At 36.9% G+C, this 22,166-nt stretch overlaps 2 protein-coding genes across 2 annotated transcripts in view; one reads left to right on the top strand and one right to left on the bottom strand.

The window, feature by feature from the left end:
- Positions 1-5,991, top strand: part of LOC117173508 (eye-specific diacylglycerol kinase) — a 43,168-nt gene extending 37,177 nt beyond the window's left edge. Inside the window, exon 11 of the mRNA XM_033362129.1 lies at positions 37-5,991. Coding sequence (XP_033218020.1) covers positions 37-86 — 50 coding nt within the window. The 3' untranslated portion in view covers positions 87-5,991. The remainder of the gene's footprint in view (positions 1-36) is intronic.
- Positions 5,992-8,750: 2,759 nt separating this feature from the next.
- LOC117173507 (cytoplasmic dynein 2 heavy chain 1) overlaps positions 8,751-22,166 on the bottom strand; it is a 43,646-nt gene continuing 30,230 nt past the window's right edge. Inside the window, 14 exon segments of the mRNA XM_033362128.1 lie at positions 8,751-10,194; positions 10,260-10,793; positions 10,850-11,791; positions 11,859-12,012; positions 12,083-12,314; positions 12,382-17,049; positions 17,114-19,727; positions 19,801-20,204; positions 20,267-20,590; positions 20,666-20,907; positions 20,981-21,379; positions 21,454-21,674; positions 21,750-21,986; positions 22,035-22,154. Coding sequence (XP_033218019.1) covers positions 9,899-10,194; positions 10,260-10,793; positions 10,850-11,791; positions 11,859-12,012; positions 12,083-12,314; positions 12,382-17,049; positions 17,114-19,727; positions 19,801-20,204; positions 20,267-20,590; positions 20,666-20,907; positions 20,981-21,379; positions 21,454-21,674; positions 21,750-21,986; positions 22,035-22,154 — 11,387 coding nt within the window. The 3' untranslated portion in view covers positions 8,751-9,898.

Below are 22,166 nucleotides of genomic sequence, written 5' to 3'. Positions count from 1 at the left end.
AAATTATTTAATAAACTTATATCATGATTTTTTCAGGTCAGGAACAATTTCAGCTGGTAACGGAGGACATGGATAATCCTACATGACCTCGAGAAATGTACGCGCAGGCGTAAACCGAAAACGGCCATGAAGAATAGGTTCAATTAAGATTTTCGAATTTTTCAGCGTTCGTCGCAATTTAATTCAAGAGTGGTAAACACACGTGATAATCCGAATCTTTAAACACGTTTCAAAGGCTCTTTTAGCCTCTCGGTAAGGCAGTGGTCTCATTATAGATAATCTCGTACAGAGAGAAGACGAACTTGGTAATTTTTCAATCGCTAACGAACTACGTATAACGCATACACGTATTTCAATAACATAAATCGTACATGTTTCCTCTTAAGATTCACAACTTATTTCAGAAATTAACTCTCAGCGAGAATCTTAAGCCCGACACAATGTCAGTTAAATTCACAACGAAGAACTAATCTTTGCCTAAGAGTTTCTCCAAAAAGAAATGTCCCTAAATTGGGGTAATGATACACTTGCAGGTTTGTCCCGGTTTGGGATAAATTTCAAAGTTTGAAAATTCTTCGTCACGAGACTTTATGGATTTATTAGCCCCTAATTTAAAATACAAAAATCGGCGACTCTCGATTTTTGTGAGCTGCAACTCGTCATAAAAAAAGCTCAGCTGACTCTGATGAAGGAGCAGTCTGCGACTCGTCCTCATATCTGCTTCACGGCGTGATCCTATACACGATCACCAGCGCACTTTTACCTCTCTAGTCTTTTCCTTACTGTCCTACCTGTCATTTTTTAAACTTTTAACATTTTTTTTGTAAAAAAACTACTATACGTACAATTTGATCATAAAACTTACACTATCACGTTGGTCTTGCTTTCCTGCTAGAAGTGTTTCAAAGGACTGTGAGTTTCTGTGTATATTTCGAGAGAAGTATTTCAAAGAAATTTTTAATCACTAGCAAATAAGGAGGTCTCTTCAAACCAAGGTTATTATTAATTCATGTGCATATTGGATGGGAAAATAAGTCTGTACAGTTTTTGGTAGACAGTAGATCATTATTATTTGCATTGAGAAAACAAAGTTTAATCGATTACGTAATTTCCATTACCCTGTATGACCTTTTGCGATATTTTCTTCAACTTTATTATTCAGAGTTCATAAAAAGTCTGGGGCTTTTCGAATACAAAAACCGATTCAGTTGATTTTTGATCCTCTCCACATGAGTGCAGGTATTTCAATTCAAGGAAAAAAGCTACCTGAAAAAAAGGTTAGGCCTTGACAATGATGTTCTTCCTCATTCTCCATATTGATATGACATAGCACCCTCTATTTTTCATTTATTCCGATCGTTACAAAATTCCCTGAATGGAAAAATCTTCACTAAAGAGGAGATTGTCGAAAATCACCTAAATCGGGTTCTCAACAAAAAGCCCCAGACTTTTTGCGAATGCGGTATAATGAAGTTGTTAAAAATGTAGACGGAGATCATACAGAGAATTTGAAATTACCTAATTAAATTTTGTTCTTTATGCAATAAATAATAATCAGTTGTCTACAAAAAATCGAATAGACTTATTTGCCAACCCAATAGGTTTTCCTGAATGAGGACAAGACCGTGCGTGTGATCTTGCCGTGAAACAGGTATGAGGATGAGTCGTTAGACATTCATCTAGTCTATATCAAAATCCGCTGAGATTTTTTTTTATGGCTGATTTTTTTAATCCTGCTAGGTAGGGATTTAGGAAAAGTTCGTTGGTCACTTCGAGGGTAAAATTTCGTTAGTGGCTGGAGGGAGAAAAGTATTATTGCATCTGGAAATTTAGAGGTGTATCCTAACGAACGATAGGTATACAATTTACATATGTCTATTCGCTAGTCGTAATTAAGAGTTATGATATTCGGTACCAAAATGAAAAAGGGGATCAACGTACTAACACCAATTAGTTCTTAGAGGCGGTCTATCGCTACTACTGTTACTACTATTGCTACTATTAATTAATCAAGTGCTATCATCAGCCTAAGGTATCGATGAGATACTCAGTCCTATAAATAAATAAAAAATTATTTGTTTTGTGACAAATTGAAGAAATCCAGACTCTAAATATTCATGCTAATTATCTTTAACGTAAGGCCAACGAACGTAGAACGGGTGTTTTTTCTTTCAAAGTGCATCGCCACACTATCATTAATTACTCTAATTAGCATAATTTCCAATGGCACGATAGATTTCAGAAAATGGTTGGCACACAAACGTCATTTTTCATGTTCGAAAAATTTTCTACTGAGAAAATGAAACCTTGGGTTTTAGATGAAGGCTTTTTTCTATTTTCAGTTAATAACCACTTGACTTTTGTGGTGCGGATGCGTCTGGAATGTATGCGGTTCATTGTGAATAACTGTAACTTTTAAAAAAGTCACTATAATAGGAACAAAGCATCATATCGAATTATAAATATATTTAAAATATTATATCAGCCTAATTGGGGTCTTGTCTCTACGAATTTCGAGACTTTGCTGTGGCTGTCACTGTATATTATAACACAGTTGCGAGATACTAGACGCATGTATAATTAAACTGTATACTGTCACTAGTGTGGGTTGAAAAACGAAAATTTTAGAAATCAAAAAATTCACTCGTGAAAAGTTATTCGTTTGTTTGAAATTGGAAATCAATTGATCAATATGTTTTGGTTAATGAAACAAAAAATGTTGAAATTTATAGATTTTTTTAAAATCCTGCATAGCGAGTTAAAAATGAGTAATTTCCTAAGGCTTCCAACTCTTAATTTTTTTGCTTCGAAAGCTTTCAATTGCATTTGTGAATTTCGACTCTTTCAATTAAAAAATTCTAAACATTGTTAAGATCCCGGGTTAAAGTTTTTCCAGATTCCAGTTTGAAAATTGTTTAATTTGAAACGTGACGATTTCAATTAATACTTTTTTCGAAGGCCAGTTTAAACCATAAGAAACAAATGAAACTTTTCACTGAGGAGACTTTGGTTCAAAAGAATGTTTATTTTTCGCTTGACTCTATCCTGTAAATTCGAGTAATGGTTCTCAAGTAGAGACCATTTATTCATCGAATTTTTCGAGTACTTAACGAAAAATGCCTTCTACGGTCCACATACATAATACTAACGATTAGTAGCTAGATACCACCTGAGGGATGATTATTATTCGAATGTGTGCTTGTATTTTTGCTTAGAGAAAGCAAAACTACTTTAATAATTTATGTAAACTGGAAAAAATGTTTGTGAGAGAGAAAGAGAGAAGAAAAGTAAAAAACACAGTATTGCCTTCCTGAGGACGAGATTTCGGCGCGTCGATCTTCTTTTTAAGTTCTAGAGCAATAAATTGGGGACAATCACGATTTTCGCGCCGAGGCCTCTCCTAATTAGTTTTCGTATTTCGTTGAGTTTTTCTAGCGAACCGACAATCTTACCTTTTACGTTGGTTCGCTTTTTAATACGAACATTCTCTACGGCGCTGGCTACAATAGGATACGTTCCCGGACGCATGACGCAACGAGTGCGCTTCATCCGTGTGCTAACATAAAATGGAAAGTAGGCGTCGTGCATCAGCGAACATATCCCATTATAGACAGGGCCTAGGGGTTATTCACAAAATACGTGATAAGTTTAGGAAGAAGGGGGCTACCGAAATATCATTTTCCATTTTAAGACCAATGAAAACAGTATAACGCGGGGGGGAGGGGGCAGAAGTTCCTGAAAAATGTACCACGTATTTTATGAATGGCCTCCTAATGAATAAATTCCCTAGCGGGTTGATTGTTTTATTCTTTCTCGCATTTATTCACAATTTCTCATAGAAGTCGACACTCTTTATCTTTCTACACTGCTACATGCGGTAAAAAAATACTAATTAAAAGCTGCGTGCGGCAACATAATGCACGATATGCACACGGGTTTCTGCACACAGCTTTTAAGTCTTAATTTTTCGACGCATGTGTAAAAAGATAAAAAGAATGACGACACAGTGAACCCCAGGAATACATTATATCTTTAAATAGGATAAAAACGCTGCAACATGTTTATCTGATACGAAAGATAAAATTTATCTGACGAAATATGAAATCTATCTAACGAAAGATGAAATTTATTATACGTAAATATTTATTTGACATATGCGATATATCAAACGGCTGCGTCTAGTTTCAAACACAAAAGCAAAAAATATCTCCGTAAACTAACCAAATTCAGCCTATCTATTTTGTAAGCCTAGGTGAATAATTTTTTAGTTAATATCATTAGAAGAATATGAGACGATTTAAAAAATAAATACCGCGAGGATTTTCGAATTTATGGAGGACATTTTTTTGGTGAACCTAGACACAGCCGTTTGACACGTCACATAAGTCAAATAAATCTTTGCGACAGATAAATTTTATCTTTGGTCAGATAAATCTTATCTTTCGTCGGATAAATTTTATCTCGCGTCAGATGAACGTACTGCAGCATTTTTATAAAATGTAAAGATAAAATTTATTCCTGGGGTTTACTGTGGAGTACTATGTGAAATTGTAAACAAATGTAAAGAAGGATGAGTATATGTCCTAGAGCTATAACTGAACAAAATGGCCAAGGGCGTTCCGTTCTCTGGGCACGCTGGGGTTCACCTCGTCCTTCTGAACTCCTATTTAAAAGAAAAGAAATTCCTTCTAGATCTGAAGCATCTTTGTAATTTAAACTGTGCTTTAGATTATTCGAAAGTGAAATTAATTTTCTTTCCCTTCGGGTCTCTGGTGCCTTTTGCTAATTTTGCAACGCATCCAATCTGAATTTCTTTATTCATTTTAGTGTCGGTTGTTTTATTGATGAGAAAGGGCAAACTTCAGCCGACCGAATCCATATGAAAACAGAGAAATGGGTGTTTTTTAGAGGACATTAGAGGACATTAGAAGACACGTGTTTTTTCAAATCAAACAAAAAATTCCATGAAATTACTAGTATATGAATTTTGACGTCTATTTGAAAAAATGAAAATTTTTTCTTTAAAATGCTATATTTGTGGATCTAAATCAGAAGCTTCAATTTTCTTTTTAGATTCTGTCGGAGTCTACTGCCCTCTTCTAAAATCTTTCGAAAAATTTTCATATTACAATAGAAGATACAAATTGTTTGGAAAGAGTCTTATGGTCTCTCAATAAAAAAAACATAAAAGTTTGCAAATCTAGAAAATTTTTCCGAAAAATTCCTCCTGCTCTTTTGCGATATCTTGGTTCTTTTAGAAGAAACATTTTTTAATAATTTTGCAGAGAAAATAATTCTCCCGACTACAAAAATGATTTAGCCCACATAAAATTGCAAAAAATAAAAAAGTTAGTAGTTCCGCAAACTGCAAAAGGAATTTTTTGAGAACTTTTCTATATGTGTAACCTTTTATCTTATTTTTTTTTATCTTTGGTTTTTTCTGAGAAAAATGCAAAAATTCGATTTTAAGAAAATCTCCGAAAAATTTAAAAAAGGATGTCAAACCCCACGAAAATCTTATATGAAAATTGGAACATCTTAATTAAGTAAAAATCTAAGAGTTTTAAAAAATGTTGTGCATTTTCCAAAAATAAAGGTCAAAAATCAAAGATTTGTTACCCACGTTTAATTTCTTTCTTTTTTCAAATCGAAAAATATGTGTCATCTAATTTTCTCTAAAGAACAACATATTTCGTCACTAAGAGATTCTGCGATTTGAAGTGTAAAACGTGCCTGATTTAAAATGGATTCGGACAGTGGATACATGAAACTTGGTTAACTGGACGAGAAAGTCAAATTTTAATTGAATATTAGAGCTTTTAAATACACAGAATCACCTAAATTTGAACTAGTTCACAAGATTGTAATGAAAAATTTATTCAATTCCGAAATTGCAAAAATTTAAATTGGTCAGTTCCTAATGATTCACTCTTTAAATTCCTAGTTTCTGATGACTGAAAAACATATTTTTTCTATGGTTTTAAGAATTCAAATAATATTGCTGATGGTGCTTTTTCAATTTAAAAAATTATTTTTAATAAAAAATTTTTCAACTTAAAAAAACATTTAGTCTAACAAAGTTCTTGGCAATTTAATTTTTTCATACTTTCTTTTCTTACCAATTTTTGAAAATTAGTTGAACTTTAATAAATGGTGTCTTTATTTCCCAGAAAAAATATTCTCTACAACTCTACTGTCTCCAATCTTTAAAAATAACACTATGGGTGGAATTGTTAAAATGTTTTTTTAAATGTACATTTTTCAAACGTATAACTTTTATTGCAATCATTTTTTTTTTAACTTTTAAACTTTTTTCTTTAAAATTGATGTTTTTTCTTTCATAGGACGTGACTGATATTATCAATATAATTCTTAAAATCATATAAAACTTTTATTCCAGAGACTTGGTTGTTTAGAGAACAACCTTAATTTGAAATTATCTCATTTTACACGATTCAAATTAATTTTATTTTTGATTTTTTATTAGAATATAACAATCTGAAAATCTTCTGCTTAAATTACTTCTTTTTGAATTGTGCATAATATATTATATAATACATTTAGAATATTTAAATAAACATTTTTCTACATTTTTACGAGTTTAATTAAATAATTTTTCCTTTTGGAAGATTTTCATTAAGAAATTTCATCAATTTCTTATTTTTAATTGTGCAATGTCGAATATTTAAACGTAAAATTTTCCAAAAGAGATTATTTCACGGAAGCGCGTGATTTTATAGTAACAATTTTTACGTGATTTCAAGTCTCGGTCTCTGATCCGAAAGTATAGAATTCGAGACTTAACAGTGAAGGGGCGTGGCCAAATGCTTGAAACTTCGAAACCTATACTTTGAAAGCAAGGGTTCCGAGATCTTGGTTCTAGCGCTAAAGCGTTTTACAATCAAGGACTAGTGCCGTGAATTAATCTTCCGAAATTTATTTCCGTTCAAGGTTTCAAATTTAAAGGCTCGATTTCTAAAAATTTATATTAGGAAATTTTTCGATATTGTACGAAGTCAATTAAAGTTTTTTCACAATATCAAAGAATATTTCAGGTAGGTTTAATTTAATTTTAACTGGTACCCATTCTGCATGCTTGAAATGTGAACGCTCCAACTTCAAATAGTCAAATTTCAAAATTTTGAAGTTGAGCCGCCGGCTACGAAAACCAGCCCGACGTTCGAACACGCGTAAAAGTATCGTCCGCACATCTCAAAAGTAGAAAATTTTCAAATCTGAAAAATCAATTTAGAAAATGTAGAATTATAGAGAATAAGGAAATAAAATTGTTATCTACTCGAAATTTTTGTTGTCAAACAATAATAAAAGCGAAATATCGAATGAAAGCTTCTCTCTGATTTAATTAAGTTTTTTTTTCATTCAAAATACTATAGCGATGCCTAAGAATTCATGGAAAATTTTAAAATCGCTTATTGTAAAATAGTATCTAATTGGAAAATGAGGTAAGTCGAACATGGTGTTTTCTTGGTTTCGCTGGTCAAAAGTATCTAGGTAACTTCGAGTATCAAACAACTTTCAGTGAGTGATTTGTTTGAAAATAGTAAATAATGTTTTTTCGAAAATCTCACATCGATTCGTTAGAAATTGACTAAGATATTCATATTTGAAAAATAAGTCGACGTCTGCCCGCGCGAGAGGGGCGCGTGACGGGAACAGTTCTCGCGACCCATTAGTTAACGCAAAAGGGGCGGAGAGACGTCGAGTACTTTTTCCAAACATGAATATCTCAGTCAATTTATAACGAATCGATCCGAAATTTTCAAAAAAACTTCATTTAACATTTTTGAACAAATCACTCGCTGGAAGTTGTTGGAAACTCGAAGCTACCTGGATAATTTTTAACGGCGAAACCAAGAAAACACTATGATGGACTTACATCATTTTCCAATTAGATATTATTAAACAATAAGCGATTTTCAACTTTTCCATAAATTTTTAAGCATCGCTATAGTATTTTTAATAAGTCCTATAAATTTGAACACATTTTAATAATATTTTGTCGAGTTAGAACGATTTATGTTTTAAAACTTAATTAAATCAGAGAAAAACTTTTATTCGATATTTCGCTCTTATTATTAAAAATAAACGTTTGGCAAACAAAAATTGAAATAGGAAAAGTTTTATTTTCTTATTATTGATAATTTGGCTTACATTTAAATTGATTTTTAATTCTGGAAAATTTTATACTTTTGAGATGCGCGGACAATACTTTCAAATGGGATGAGAATTTTATCTACTTGCCTTCCAAAATTTGATTTATTCAGCGATAGTTTAGCTTTTTCAAAATATAAAACGCCCCACACTATTCATTCTTTTTACAGGGTAAGGAACCAGGGACGAGCTAGGTAGACAAATAAATTTTCGTTGAATCCATGTAATTATTGAGTTTAGCCAATTGTAGGAAATTGTACATACAAATTATATTTATTTTAGAAAATTGAATTCATTTCAAAATACTCTGCATGTGATTTTCTCGGAGTGCTTGATTTAAAGAAAAAAAATTAGTGCTTCCACGACTTTAGAATGCAACTGTAGCTCGTCCCTCACAAAATGAGAACTCCAAGGGGGTGACGAGCGAGTATCGGAAAGTCTGGAACTTTTCAGAAAATTTTCGAAAATCTCGGTCAGAAAATTAATGCATCATGCGCGAATGATTGTGAGAAAGGGAAAGTGAGAGAGAAGACAATTGTTACGGGTTTGGATCAACCCGCTCGACACCCACTGTGATATATTTTTAATTTTTTTTCACGTTTCTAAGACTCGCTTTCGGCAAGGAGATCAATATCAAAGAACATAATATTAATGTCAAGAACTAAGAAAACATCCTTGAGCAATTTGCGAAAGAAAAATCCGGAGGTAAAGCGAGTTCCTTCTATTTCTATATGACTCTTTACTGCAACACCAAAATAAAAAGGATATGAATGTAAATGAAGCTTAGCTAATAATTCTTATGTGCACCACGTATTTTAATACGCGGCCTGTTGATACAATTATAAATATATCTTCATAAAAGATTGCGATTATTCTGGCATCAGTGCCATGTTAATATATTACAATTATTGTCCTTTTTGATTACTATAGAAAAATATTATTCTACTCTTCTTAGAGTTTGACCACTTCTTTTCTACTCTCTGTTTTTCGACCTAAAATTACAGCGTCGCGTTTCACCAAACGCCTTTAACGCCGAATTTCATAAAAAAAATATTTTTCACAAAATGGACAAATCTGCTGGAAATAAAACAGAACCAATTACACGAAACTGACGCAATTCGCTTTTATTAATGCTGTTTTTATTGCTTGTCGAGATTATTGTATAATGTAATAAAAAAGAGAGAGACGTCCTGTATCTTTTCGAGTAGAATCATTAAAGCGATTCATCTAGTTCTATTAATATAGTTATTGTTATCAATGTTATGACTATTGTTCACTATCGTTGCAATTTTGTGATTAGGACCAAGTCCATTCGTTCATTATCGCAAATTCTTTTTAGAGTTTAGTATCATTGTCATTTTAAGATCCAGATTTTCTGAAGCTGTAAAATTTGAAATTTTCAGCAGCAGGGAATCTTGGATTTGGAAATTTTATCATCGATCATTCAAAGTTTGTCGGAAAGGCGAGACTCGCTGGGCGACAAATTGACTCGGTACTTTCCAATGGAATCTCAACGTACTTCGTATTATATATCTATTTATGGTACTCGTTATAGTTACTACGATATTAAACCGCTATATTTTCTTCAATTAACAAAATTCGTCTCTAAAGTTTATTAAATTTTACGAGAATAAAGCACTTTACGATAGCAAATGAGTGTTTCATTCAAAACCTTTCAAATTATATCTCATTCCCCACTAAATATTTAATACCAGAAAGTTGCTTTTTAAGACGATCTTAAGTGGAAAGCTATCCCTCGACGAAGCCAAGTGTCTCTCTCATCTTTAGGATACCCAACCGGAAGTGAACATATCAGTAAATTTCTTTGAGAATCTGTATATACAGGAACCTCCAAACAATTCTTATTTTCAGACTGTAACTCTATATCCATCTTCCAATTTTCTTCTCCCAGATTCTCCAGATTTTCCAAAGGTAGGTATGCAATTTGACAGCTTGGAACTGCCACAACTGGTGCATCATCGGTTGCAAGTTCCTTCAGAATGCCTTGCTTTACTGCTGCACCTGTTGAAATCATATTTTTAGACAAAATAAAAAGACTAGGATCACATTCATAAATGCTTCAATACCTGTTAAGAGGAGACCATCAATAACGATTGAAGTTTTCCAATCATCCATTTTTGATCCTTCAGACCAGTTAGCTCGAAGACGAAGATTTTCTATAGGATGTCCTGATTCTCTTGCTGTGTATTGTTTCAATGCAGCCAGAAATGCTCTAGGGCGTGCAAACCAGAAGAGATTAACCCTTGGAGGAAGATCAGAACCTAGCAAATGTAAGGCTTGATGCCTAGATAATAATGCATTCACAAATGGTACAATTTCCATTGGACCTGATGCCCATTCAGAGATCCAACCTTTAGGGACCTGAGCGCCTTTCGAGCGCAGAGAATCCATATTTCCCTGAATGATTTCCAACAATCTTGTAGTCAGACGTCTCTCATCTTTAAAGTAACTTTCCAATGGATTTTTACTTTCATCAGGACTACTCTTTAAGATTTTAGATAGTGTCTGATCTATCAAGTTCTTCAAATCCCTCTCAATTTTTGTTTCCATCTTTCGGTCTGTTCTGTCTTCTTTCGTACAATGGGCTCTCATCACAATATCTGCGAAAAAGTATTTAAATTTTCTATCTAAATGAAGAGATAATATTTGGACTTACCTTTCAATAATACTAAGGCTCTTTCAGATGCAGATTTTTCCCAAATCCTGTGAGCATTGGCAGGTAATCCAAAATATTCCTGAGGAGCCTCAAGTTCATTAAGACGATCAACAGCACGTATGGGGTCTCCGAGTGCCGCTTCCTGAATGTTGAGAAGACCACCTAGTTGTCGACGACCTTTATAGACTTCCTTTGACCAAACGTTTCTTAAAATTGCTCTCAGAGCTCGCATATCATAATCATCTTGCATACGCCCTCCATAAACTGCAACATCCAGAAGACCCCTTCCTGCTTCCCAATCATCATGATCTCCAGATGATGTCTTTACTACTAGTTCACAAGCTGCTTCAAGATCAGCTTCAGACCATTCGTATTCTTTAATCCAACCCTGGGGAACAAATTTTCTTCTTTCTTGAAGAATAGCATGAAGCCAAGAAAGAAGAATCGTCTTCTTCACATTTCCAAGCTCTGACTGTCGCCGTTGAAGTTGTTGAAGCGATCGTCTCACATTTCTTTTAACTCCTTCCGGAGGTTCGTAAGCCAACTTAAAACAAAGGCCAGCAAGGCCTGAATAAAATCCAGTACATTCTTCGGTCGTGAGCCATATTCTGGTACTAGGATTTTTCTGAGTCGTACACATTGGCGAGCGTAAAAGACTGTCCAAACGAGGAAGCCAGTTTAGAGCCAACTGGAGGTTACTCAGTAAGATCCAGCTTCCGCTCTTACAAGCAGCTTCAAGAGCAGCTTCAGCTTGAGCCACCTGACCCAAACCTAAAGATATTTCGATAAATCCTGTAGACTGAGCCACGTGATTCGAAGCCAGTCCATTTAATTCTGGACCAGGATCTGCTCCTGGAGACAACAAAAGTAATACCGGATAGGTTCCTGAATTTTCTGCTACCATTTTTAAAGTCCAGGCTGGTGGTGCTAAACTTCGAACACCTAGAACATTGTTGGTATTAGATATTTGATGACATAACTAATAATTGTAATCAAAAATGGAACTAACCCAACTGTTCAGATGCCCATTTAGATAGAGCCGTATGAAGATGATCAGGACGAAGAGCCTGGATGACTAAAACCTTCTCAAAGGGGCTTACAGTATTATCAGCGTAAATGTGAGATATATCCTCGAACCAAACTGCTTTCATCTTTGACGCTATCTACAATATAAGAAAGTTAAATATCCATTCTCATTTTAAGAGTAACCTTCGTCTACAATAATAATTTTACCTGAGGTAGAGTGGATGTAAGAGCCCTAACAGCTGGTTTCCTCTCCTCAGGAATCCACTCAGGTGTTTTAAAATCTGCCGTACTCCCTGCAGCCAGGCCTCCTCCATTCAAAAGTAAATTTCGTTCAGCTTCGGAAACTGGAGTTACTGATAAAGCTAAATGCAGAGCCAATGGAAGCCTGTGTTTTCTGTATGCAGCTTTGGTGCAATGATGAAGCGTCAGTGCTACGAGACTGAAAAATATGAATATTCATCAAGAAAAGAACTTACCCCATAGTTCTTACACATCAAACAACTTACCTTTTTTCTAGGTATTTATCTCTCTCAACTTTATCATCTGATTTTAACGAGTTTCTATCTTTCTCCGTTTCAAGGTAAATATCAGTCAAAGCTTCATTCGAAAACACATAAAGAGGACTCAAGGAACTCAAAAACTTGACAGTTTTGAAGAAGCTTGCAGCGAACTTAGCTAGTTTTTCATGTTCTTTCATTCTTCTTGTAACATCTTCAAAACTGTGACGACTTTTTTCGAGTGCAAGAGCAATCTCCTTAGCCTTAGATTGGGTAGCTTCAAGAGATGATAGCAATCCACCTTGAGGTCCCTGTGATTCCTCTAGAAGATCTTGGCCCCTTGCAGCTCCCAATTGAGTCAAGAGATCTAATCTCGCAGCATCCCTTTCACCAGATAATTTCTCTTCACGCTCTAAAGCTTCCCTTCGCTGAGCTTGTATCTCAGGAGTCTCCTTTAGGATTACTTTTTCAATGAATTTTTCTGCTAGGCTTCTGGTTCCAGCACCAAGAGTGATTTTAAATAAAACCGCATCATCTGAGTTTGATATTTCATCAAGGAGATCTCTCCTAGTGGCTAGGAATAACTGAAAACCCTCCTGCGCTGGTAAAACTCTGTCACCTAGTCGTAAAGGTCTTCGTCGAAGAAGTGGAAGCAAGATAGAAGGTATTTCTACTATTTCCTCTACCAAAAGTGGTTTTCCAAATCGAACTGCTAGTTCTACCGTCATTACGAATTTAGTATCATCAGGTTTTGTAACTTCCAGTTTAGATCCCACATTCGATCTTAACCAAGAAACAGCTACTCCAGAAGAATCCATAAACATAGGTACAAGAGGTCCTTTTAACGCACAAGCTGCTCCGACTAAACTTCCTGTATCAACTGGCAGCCCCTGAGCTCTCCAGAGAAGACGCTCCCTTTCATCAATCAAAAGATCCAAAACGGACCTTCTCCAATGATCATCTTTACTGGGATCTTGATAAACCAAAAGTGAAGCCGCATTCGCTGCTTCAGCACCCAAAATCATTTTCCTTGCAGACAATACTTCAAATTGCTTTTGCCAGTCACTGTGTTCAGAATCCAGTTTCTGAAGAAGTGTTCTCGCAATTGCTAAACTAGCTTCAGTAGCTTCGGTTCTTAATTGTAAGGCAGCAGCTCCTCTCGAATGAGCTGCTAATTGTTCTTGAAGTTGAGCTACTTTGCTCTCCACAGTGTTAAGACCTTCAGCCAATCTTCCAAGTTCAGCTTCAGCAGCTGCTAGACGCCCTGCCAACACTCTCTGCTCTGTTTCTAAAGGAGCAACCTGTTGCAGAATTTGTCCATACTGAAGATTTGCCAAAACCCAAGCAGCTAATGGAGCAGCTGCAACAGAAGCTCGCTTCGCAGTCTTTTCTTCAAAGCTGTCAGGACGTTCCTTTATCAACTTATCAACAGCTTCTAGACTCGCGGGTGTACTGCGTCTTGCATCCCATGATCTTATTTCATCCTTAACTCCTCTTTTAGCCAAGAAAATCTTCATACTGTTCCAGGAAGTGTCTCTAATTCCCATCAATCTTAGAACTCCTTCAAGAACATCCCTAACTGGAGCTGGTGGTGCCCTCAACGATCGAACTTCCGAGAGTGCATCAGTGCCAATTCCAGCAACTGCTTGAGCAGCTTGTTCAACCAGTGGCTTCACTTTACCTAGTTCACCTTCAATATCAGATTTTCGACGTGCCAACTCTGCACTCTCTCGTTCCGTTTCAGCTTTCAAGGTCGTCATCTCTCCCCTTTGGCCAGTAGTTCCTCGCATTGTTGCAGTAATTTGCTCCAAAGCTGCGTTAGCACGTCCTTTTTCCACTTCCAATTCTTCTCGCTGCTTGCCAGCTTCCTCCTCTAACTTAGAAACTCGATCTCCAGCCTCTTTCAGTCTACTTATCCCAGCTTCGAGACTTTGAAGCTTCTCCTTGATTTCCTTCGTCCACTTTTCACGAAGATGCGTCCAAATATTTAGGGAAGCTAAAAATCTCGCAGGAGCTTGCTGTTTATGAGGTGCTTGCAAATGAACTTTAATAACATCCTGCACGCCAGATGATTTCTCCTGTGCCGCATTCTCACCTCCACTATGATATATTGCCAATTCATTTAATGAAACCTCCGAGGACCACCATTCTTTCCCTGGTCCCTGACCAACAAATATGCAATGTCGCAGAAGACTTGATCGACTCAACCAAGAAGCATTTATGTCATTAACATCTAGGACAACTATCACTCGCAGGAGAGTTCGTAATCGATGATAAAAATACTGCTCTAATGTTCCAGAAAAATCTTCCGTTCTTGCTAGTTCAGCTAATGGAGCAACTAGACCATCCAGTTCTTCTGCAGTCAGCAATCCGGGAATTTCTCCTTGAGATATGACAGCATTAGCAAGAATGGCCAAACCCTCTTCCCTGATGTGATGTTCTTCCAATAGAAGTATTGTTGAATCCCCATCTATTGCGGCTGACTGAACGGCTGCTTTGATCGCTCCTCTACCTCTACCTGGTCCAAAAGACACTATATGCATTGAAGAGTAGGTGCTGACTAATTTGACTGCAGATTTTCGACCAGCACCAGGTCGACCTAAGAGAATAATTCCACGTTGTTCATTTCCCAATGCCCAGCTGATTCCAGCAGCTACTTGCAAAAGATGTGATGAAATTGCAGCCTGCAAAGGTTCCCCTTGCCTTGCACATCTAGCAGCAGCTCCTTCTATCTCATTCTTCCACAATTCTCGCTCCATGGGTGTCAATCCAACAGTTCCTGCTTTCCAAACATAAACATCATCCGTATTCTTAATATTTGGTACCCTAGAAGCTATAACAGATTCCCAACGTTGTAAATCTGTCGCATTTAATCTTGGTTGAAACAGTTGCCGTCCTGAGAACAAGAGATGAGATGTAATAGCATCTTCATTTTCAGCAATTGGATAATATCTCATTGAATCTGACCAAATGGCTAAATCCTTATAGGACCATATTGAAGATGATTCTTTTTGAGGACATATCGTTTCAAATGCTTTCACCATTGCTGGAGCTATTCTAGTGACCCAGGATTGAACCATAACATCATCACGTTTTAAAGCACTTCGCAGGTGCAGTTCAACAATGGATATCATGTCCTCGTTTGTTTGACGAGGTAGATAATGTGTCATCAATAGAGCATTCAACCTTGGGTGAACTTTAGTGCGTGAGTCTCCTGTGCAGACAACGGTTAAAGGAACACTGGCAAACTCTAAGTCATCTTCATGAAATCCTCCTTCTTGGAGTAATTCTCTGACAAGTTCTTGTAATTCCTTAGATGCTAAGTGTAAGTCTTCTAGAATCAATATTAATCGAGAACCATTTCTAGGTCGATAAGTTCTCCCTTGTGAGGATGACTCCACCTGAACGCAAGCCCTTTTAATTCTTGCAATTAGGTCTCGAGAACCATAAAGAGAAGACCCTTTTATTACAGACAAGGATTCACCAGCACTATCTCTAATAGATAATGAGATTACCGCTATCAGAGAAGTTTTTCCACATCCATCCGGCCCACGAATTAAAACCGATCGGTTGCTTTCTATCCAAGGCAAAACTATTGCTATGGCTCTTTGATTAGACCCAGAAATATAGACTGGCCCAGCATCAGTTGTTTTTGATTTGGTGGAGTGTCCTAAAGGTTCCAAATGATCCGTTTCTGGAATATACAAAACAGAAAATGGGTTCTTTGGATTAGGACACCAACAATCTGTCCACTGATAAATCAACCGAGCTAGCTGATCTTTCCTTTGTGAATCTTCTATTTGACTGCATAGAGAAGCTAAAAGTGCGTAAGTACCCGAAGTTTGGGTATGAGCCTTTTTTAAATGAGGTAGAGCACCATTGATCAAACCAGATGCTGAGGAATATTCCTTATTGATCTTCAAAACCTCTTGAATTCCATTACACAAGTGGGTATTAGCGATATCCTTAGCAATTGTTGAAAGACCTTCCAGAAGATTGGCTGTAATTATATTAGAAATAGATATCGACCCCAGGTGCAGAACTCCAAGTCGCGAGACTGTTGCAGGACTTGCTGCATCAAGTTTATGAGTCTCGAAAATGAAACGAGTACCACTTCCAAGTCTCATACCAACACCGTTCGGAAGTGTCAGTATACGATTATCATCTAAGGCAGAGTTTAAAGCCTCTGCCCATCCAGGTTCTACATCACCATTTAAAACAATCCACGTTGATTGTTCGCCAGCTGATGATACTGCATTTGCCAATAAACCCTCTTTCCATTCCCTCGTTTGAGGATCAACTTTTCCTAAGAGCTTAGACTTTGTAACTGCTCCAGGATAAACTATAAATTGTTTAACTGTTTCTCCTAATTTTGCTAAAGCTTCAGCTAACATCGTCCTTACCAAAGTCTTTCCACTTCCTTGTGGTCCAACTATCGCGACACCAGTTCGACTTCGTAACTGATCATTCAACTGGATACATCTGCTCACTAGATCTTCTTGCAAGCCCCGCGATTCACAAAGTTCCATTAAGCTAATCTGCAAATCTGGCCTCTCTGTTGAATCAGCCAAAGATAGGTTCATTTTTGGAAATACGTCATTTAATAAAGCAAGAAACTTGGACGTGTCTTGTTCAGTTAGCTTAGGTAGTGTAGATGTCTTGATACCAATTAGTAGTCTGAAACAAAGTTTATATCAAACAAAGAAAAGAAGAGATTTGAAATTAATTTTTTCCCTCTTACCTGGTACTTTCATTCATATCTGCGAATTTACCATGAGATGAAATAGCATCTAAAACCGACCTTAAGGCTCTAAGGCCCCAATCATAATGCGGCTGTTTTGACAACAACTTTTCTGCAATATCCATCGTCTGAACCAGCTGATTAGCCAAACTAGAAGCCTCTAGAAAACCCGCACACTCTAGCATGGCCCGGACGATGTTAGTCTTATCAGGATGAGCCATTCCAATCGGCCTAAACAATCGAGCCAATGAATCCGGTAACTTATGTCGACCACCATAATCACTACTGGCAGGATTCATCGTAATAAAAATAGAGCAATGTGGATCCAGAGTAACATTTTGATTACCTAAAGCTACGGTTTTTAATCCGTCTCTAACGGCTTCTTGAAGTGGTCTCACTAGCATCGCTACAGCACTCAACGTTTCTTCCTCGAGGCGATTAAACTCATCGAAGCAACCCCAAGCACCAGCTTGTGCAAGACCTCCCAGAATTCGACGCATACTTCCAGCATCCATGCCTTCATCACAATTGAAGACGATAACAAGACGACCTAAAATTGCGCCCAAAGCTTTAACACTCTCAGTCTTTCCAGTACCAGCTGGACCAGTAGGACTTCCACCAAGACCAAGTTTCATAGCCTGGGTTAGTGCTAAGAAACATCTTTCAGTCAAAGGAGTTCGAACCAGGCTAAGAGCAGCTCCTTGATATTCAAAGCGATAAGGAAATTCTGATCCAGCACATCTGATAACTGCTCCATTCCCTCTTCTATAGCTTCTTAGTTGCCTGCTCCATGTCCAAGCAACACTTTCTTTGTCCGTAATGATTCCAAGAATAGTTCTAGTTACTTGGAGATGATGAACTGTATCCAAAAGAAGGCACCGCACCTTTAAAGCTGTCAGTTTATCTCCAACATCTTCCAAACCTCTGTACTTTGCTCTTTGATTTTCCAAGTATTCCACAAGCTTCTTCACTGAATTCTTTCCTTCCTTCATAGCAGCTTCACATCTCTCTGTGAAGAGGATTCGTCCAGAAAGGAGTAGGATTTGAGCTGGGTAAGATGAAGGACCTGCGCCAGAGTCAGAAATACACTTAGAGAGATTTTGACGCAAAGCGTTCCTCATTCCTTCTTCAAGATTTGTCAACCATTGTGGAAGAGAATCAGTCGTATCAACAGGTTGCGGCAGTTTCAGAATTTCACCTTCAGGAGAGATAATACTTTTTATCGTGTTCTTTTCCCTCTCGATTGAACCAACACCTTGATACAGTTTGGGCAGTTGAGCTTCAAGGCCTTTTCCTGTTCCCGATACTAATTCCAGCAGATCCTCATCACTCAAAAAGTATAATCGTGGGTATGATGATCTTTTTTCTTCTAAGAACTCATCAAGACTTCTTTGACATCTGTCTAAAAGGTCTTTTAAATTCGTAAGAGCTGGTAGCGGAAGCTTTCTCAGAGAAGGTATTCTGGGATCTTTAACTATCTCATTCATCATATATCTGAACTCCTTGTCAGCTCTTAACCACCTACCAGAATCGTTTGGTGAAGCCCCTCCTGCGTAGATTGGTTCTAGATAAACCCATTTTCTTTGAAGTATGCTGAGTACTTTTATTCTTTCTTCTAACTCGTAGAGAGCAGCTTCACATCTAGCAGCTCGGGATGCAAACCTCTCATAACCTGATGCACCTTTAGCTCCTTCTAACAAAAGTCTCAGTTCACCAGCTCTTGCCAAAAGAGGACCATATTCTCCAATTAAATAAATTTTAACATTTTTGCTGTCAGTTGATCCTTGCAGTGGAAATGCTGTTGACCCTTCCCACGTTTCAAGCTCAATCAGAGCTTGACGAATTCCACTTTCAGCGGCAGCTCGCCTGACAACTTCCTTAACATGTTCTGCATTTTCTTCAATTTCTTTATAACATCTCAGTAAGTGTCCTAGGGTGATATCCCTAGGATTAATTATATTTTTCAATTTCAAAATTGGTTTTAACTCCGCCCAATGTTCTTCTGCCAAATCATCTCCCTTAAGAAACTGGATCCACTCAATCCCTTTCCTAATCTCCCTGATTTTTTTCTTAACAAAAGATTCATTACTAGCAATGTCTTCTTGAATTTTGTTTTCACTTATTTTTGTATTCTTGGTATGCAACTGGAGTCTTGCCTCCCAAGAATCTAACCAATCATGAAGTCTGGGAAGTCTCCTTCTAGCGATAGACCACTCCTCATCTTCTTGCTTCTTTAACTCATCAAAAAACTCTGACTGGAACCTGCAATTCAACTCCTCAGCTTCGAGTTGAGCTTCCAAAGTTTCGAAACTATCTGAATCTTCTTCAAGAATTTCATTTAGTTCAAGACTTATCCTTTGACAATCAGACTTAAGGGAATCCTTTAGTTCCTTCAGAGTTGCCCATCGTTCCTTCATGGAATTAAGCCAATCGAGAGTAATATCTTCAGGCTTAGATAACCATTTGCTTTCCCACCTTTCTCTATCATCGCGTAGGGCTATCGCTCGGTGACGAAGATTCACTTTAGCATCCTCTACTTGACGAGTCATAACTGCTTGATGTCTTTCCAATCGCTCTGTCAGACTTTCCCATACCGCATGTGCACCACTGATTCCTGGAAGAGTATGATAAGAATACAATATATAAACATTATTGATCTATCAAGAATGAAACAAAACGAAAGTTACCTTCTAACTTTTCTCTTGTCCAAGCAGCCAAAACTCTAGAAAGCCCAGTTACGGCTTCAAATTCTTGAGCAGTTGCTTGAGCTTCTTCCTGGATCCGAGAGTAAGCTTCATAAGCCAAACCGATTTCCTCAATATTATGGGGCCTTTTGTCCAATTCTCTAGCGGATGATGATAAGAATTCTACAATGGCTACCAATCTCGATGATGCTTCTGTACGTAAATCAGAAGACATTCTTTCCCAATATCTTCGAGATGCTGATTCTAAATCATTTCGAGCAGTTGCTGTATCAACAACAATGCACCAAATCTTGACATCGCTACCTCTTAGTTTTCCAACTTCCTGTGCCCACTGCTTCGCTTCTTTGAAAGATCTTTCCCACTCATGTGGACTTCTTCCTTTAAGTCTGAAAATAATAAGTTAAGAAAAATAACAATAGGTTTACATGATTTAGAAAAAAATGCTTACTGTTTTCCAGCGTCAATCTTAGCTGGTGCAGCAAGAGGTATCCATTTACATCGAAGATCTTCCAGAGCGTTGAGAACATTTTCAGCTTGTTTGTACACTGCTCCATAGAGATAGGCAGATCTTTGAACTAAGGTATGAAATTCTGCATCAGCGTTATTCCCAACACCTCTGAAAATTGTTGGAATTGCTAGAAATCGACGAATTCCAGAGTAAAGTTTAGCACGAGTTTCTTCAAGTGGTGGTCTCCATTGCAGAGATCCATAACGAAATGTCAGCTCTATTTTGATCTCTGGTAACTTCTTTAGCAGTGTTGGTAGGGCAGCTCTGTTGGTGACAAAATGATTCACGTAAGAACGAAATGATCAGAAATAAATTCGAGTTTTGTTTAAAAGTTCTGACCTGTAAGCAACACCCAAAGCTTTCAGCAACTGACGATCCCAGTGCAATTTCCAAACTTTCGTGTTTCCATACTCAGCATCCACAGAATCAACAATTGATCGCATGCTTTTCAATATATCTTTCCAGGTGTTTTGGTTCACTGCTAAGGTAACAGCATCACCTTTCAACAAATTTGACACCAAATCCCTTAAAGCGGAATGTTTGGCAGCAAGTTCGGCATTCTGCTGAGCAAAGAGTTTGACCTAAAAAGGGCGACTATAATTTTAATTTAATCAAATAATAGAATTAAGCGATATTGGGATTTTCTATAATCACCAGACGATTCAATCGAGCAGTATAAGCGTCAACAGCATAAGGATCAGACCAGACAACTCCAGATTGTTCTTGAACAGCTCGAGCAAGTTCTAAGGCAGCTGATAACATTAAAGGTCGCTGTGATGGAACCATACGGTCTCCTATGGTGTTGTGGAAATTCGCAATTTGCTGAAGAGCTCTGGCTCGACTTGCTAAAGAACTGGCTCGTTCTACCAAATCTTTGACTTCTCTTGGTAATTCCACACCTTGACCTGCTAAAGCTCTTGCTTCTCGGATTAGGCTGGTTAACTTTGGATCATAATTAACTCTCATCATGCTTGTTCCAGTCAGTTCAACCACTGATGAGTTTGTTCCTAAAGATAGCTCCTTATTAGATATTGCCTCCATAGTTTCAGAAACCTTTAGAACAAAAGATTAATCTCTTACAATATTGGATCATCATATAAAAATGAGGTATACAAATTAATTAATACCCATAAATCTACTAGTTGTTGACGTTTTATTTCAGCATCCTTCGAAGCAGCAATCACTTTTTCAGAAACTTCTTCATAACTAGGCAAATCAGACAACAATTCCTTCCCTAATTTTTGCAAACATTCTAACTTTAATTCAGATGCCCTTGCTGTTTGAATTTCTTGTAAAATTGGTGGAGTATCTAGAAGAGTTTCTGTATCAGGTCCAGCTTTACATGATTCTGAAAAATGTTAGAAATATCTAAGTTTAGTTACCTTTAGTTTAAAATCAGTTAACTAACAATGATTCATATTACCTATAAGGTGACTAAAAGCAGATAAGAGAGCTTCACGTTCACTCCGAAGATCCCTTTTAATTCTCTCCCTTTTCATCAATTCACTATATCTTCTAAATTCTGCAGCCATGGACGTAGGATTCTTCGCATCTGCTATTTGATTCTTTAGTTTTTCAATCACCTTTGTCTCTGCAGGTGACAAACCATCTTCGAATTTTCGTTTTAATCTTTCCCAATCAAGATCCTTTTGATCATCACCTAATCCTGAAATTATTCTTTTAGATAAGAATAAGCTTTAAATTAAACACATTTAATCGAATAATAATATTTAACCTTGGATGTCCTCAAAGCTCTGAAGTAACGCATCTGTCCCAAGACCAGCTCTTTCTTTTGGTGTTAACAATCTAGTCAACTGTCGATGTTGACCTCTAAATTCTG

This window comes from Belonocnema kinseyi, chromosome 5 (genome assembly GCF_010883055.1).
Source record: "Belonocnema kinseyi isolate 2016_QV_RU_SX_M_011 chromosome 5, B_treatae_v1, whole genome shotgun sequence".
Classification (NCBI taxonomy): domain Eukaryota; kingdom Metazoa; phylum Arthropoda; class Insecta; order Hymenoptera; family Cynipidae; genus Belonocnema; species Belonocnema kinseyi.
Note: the sequence above shows the minus strand (reverse complement) of the source record. Positions and strands in the feature narration are given on the sequence as shown.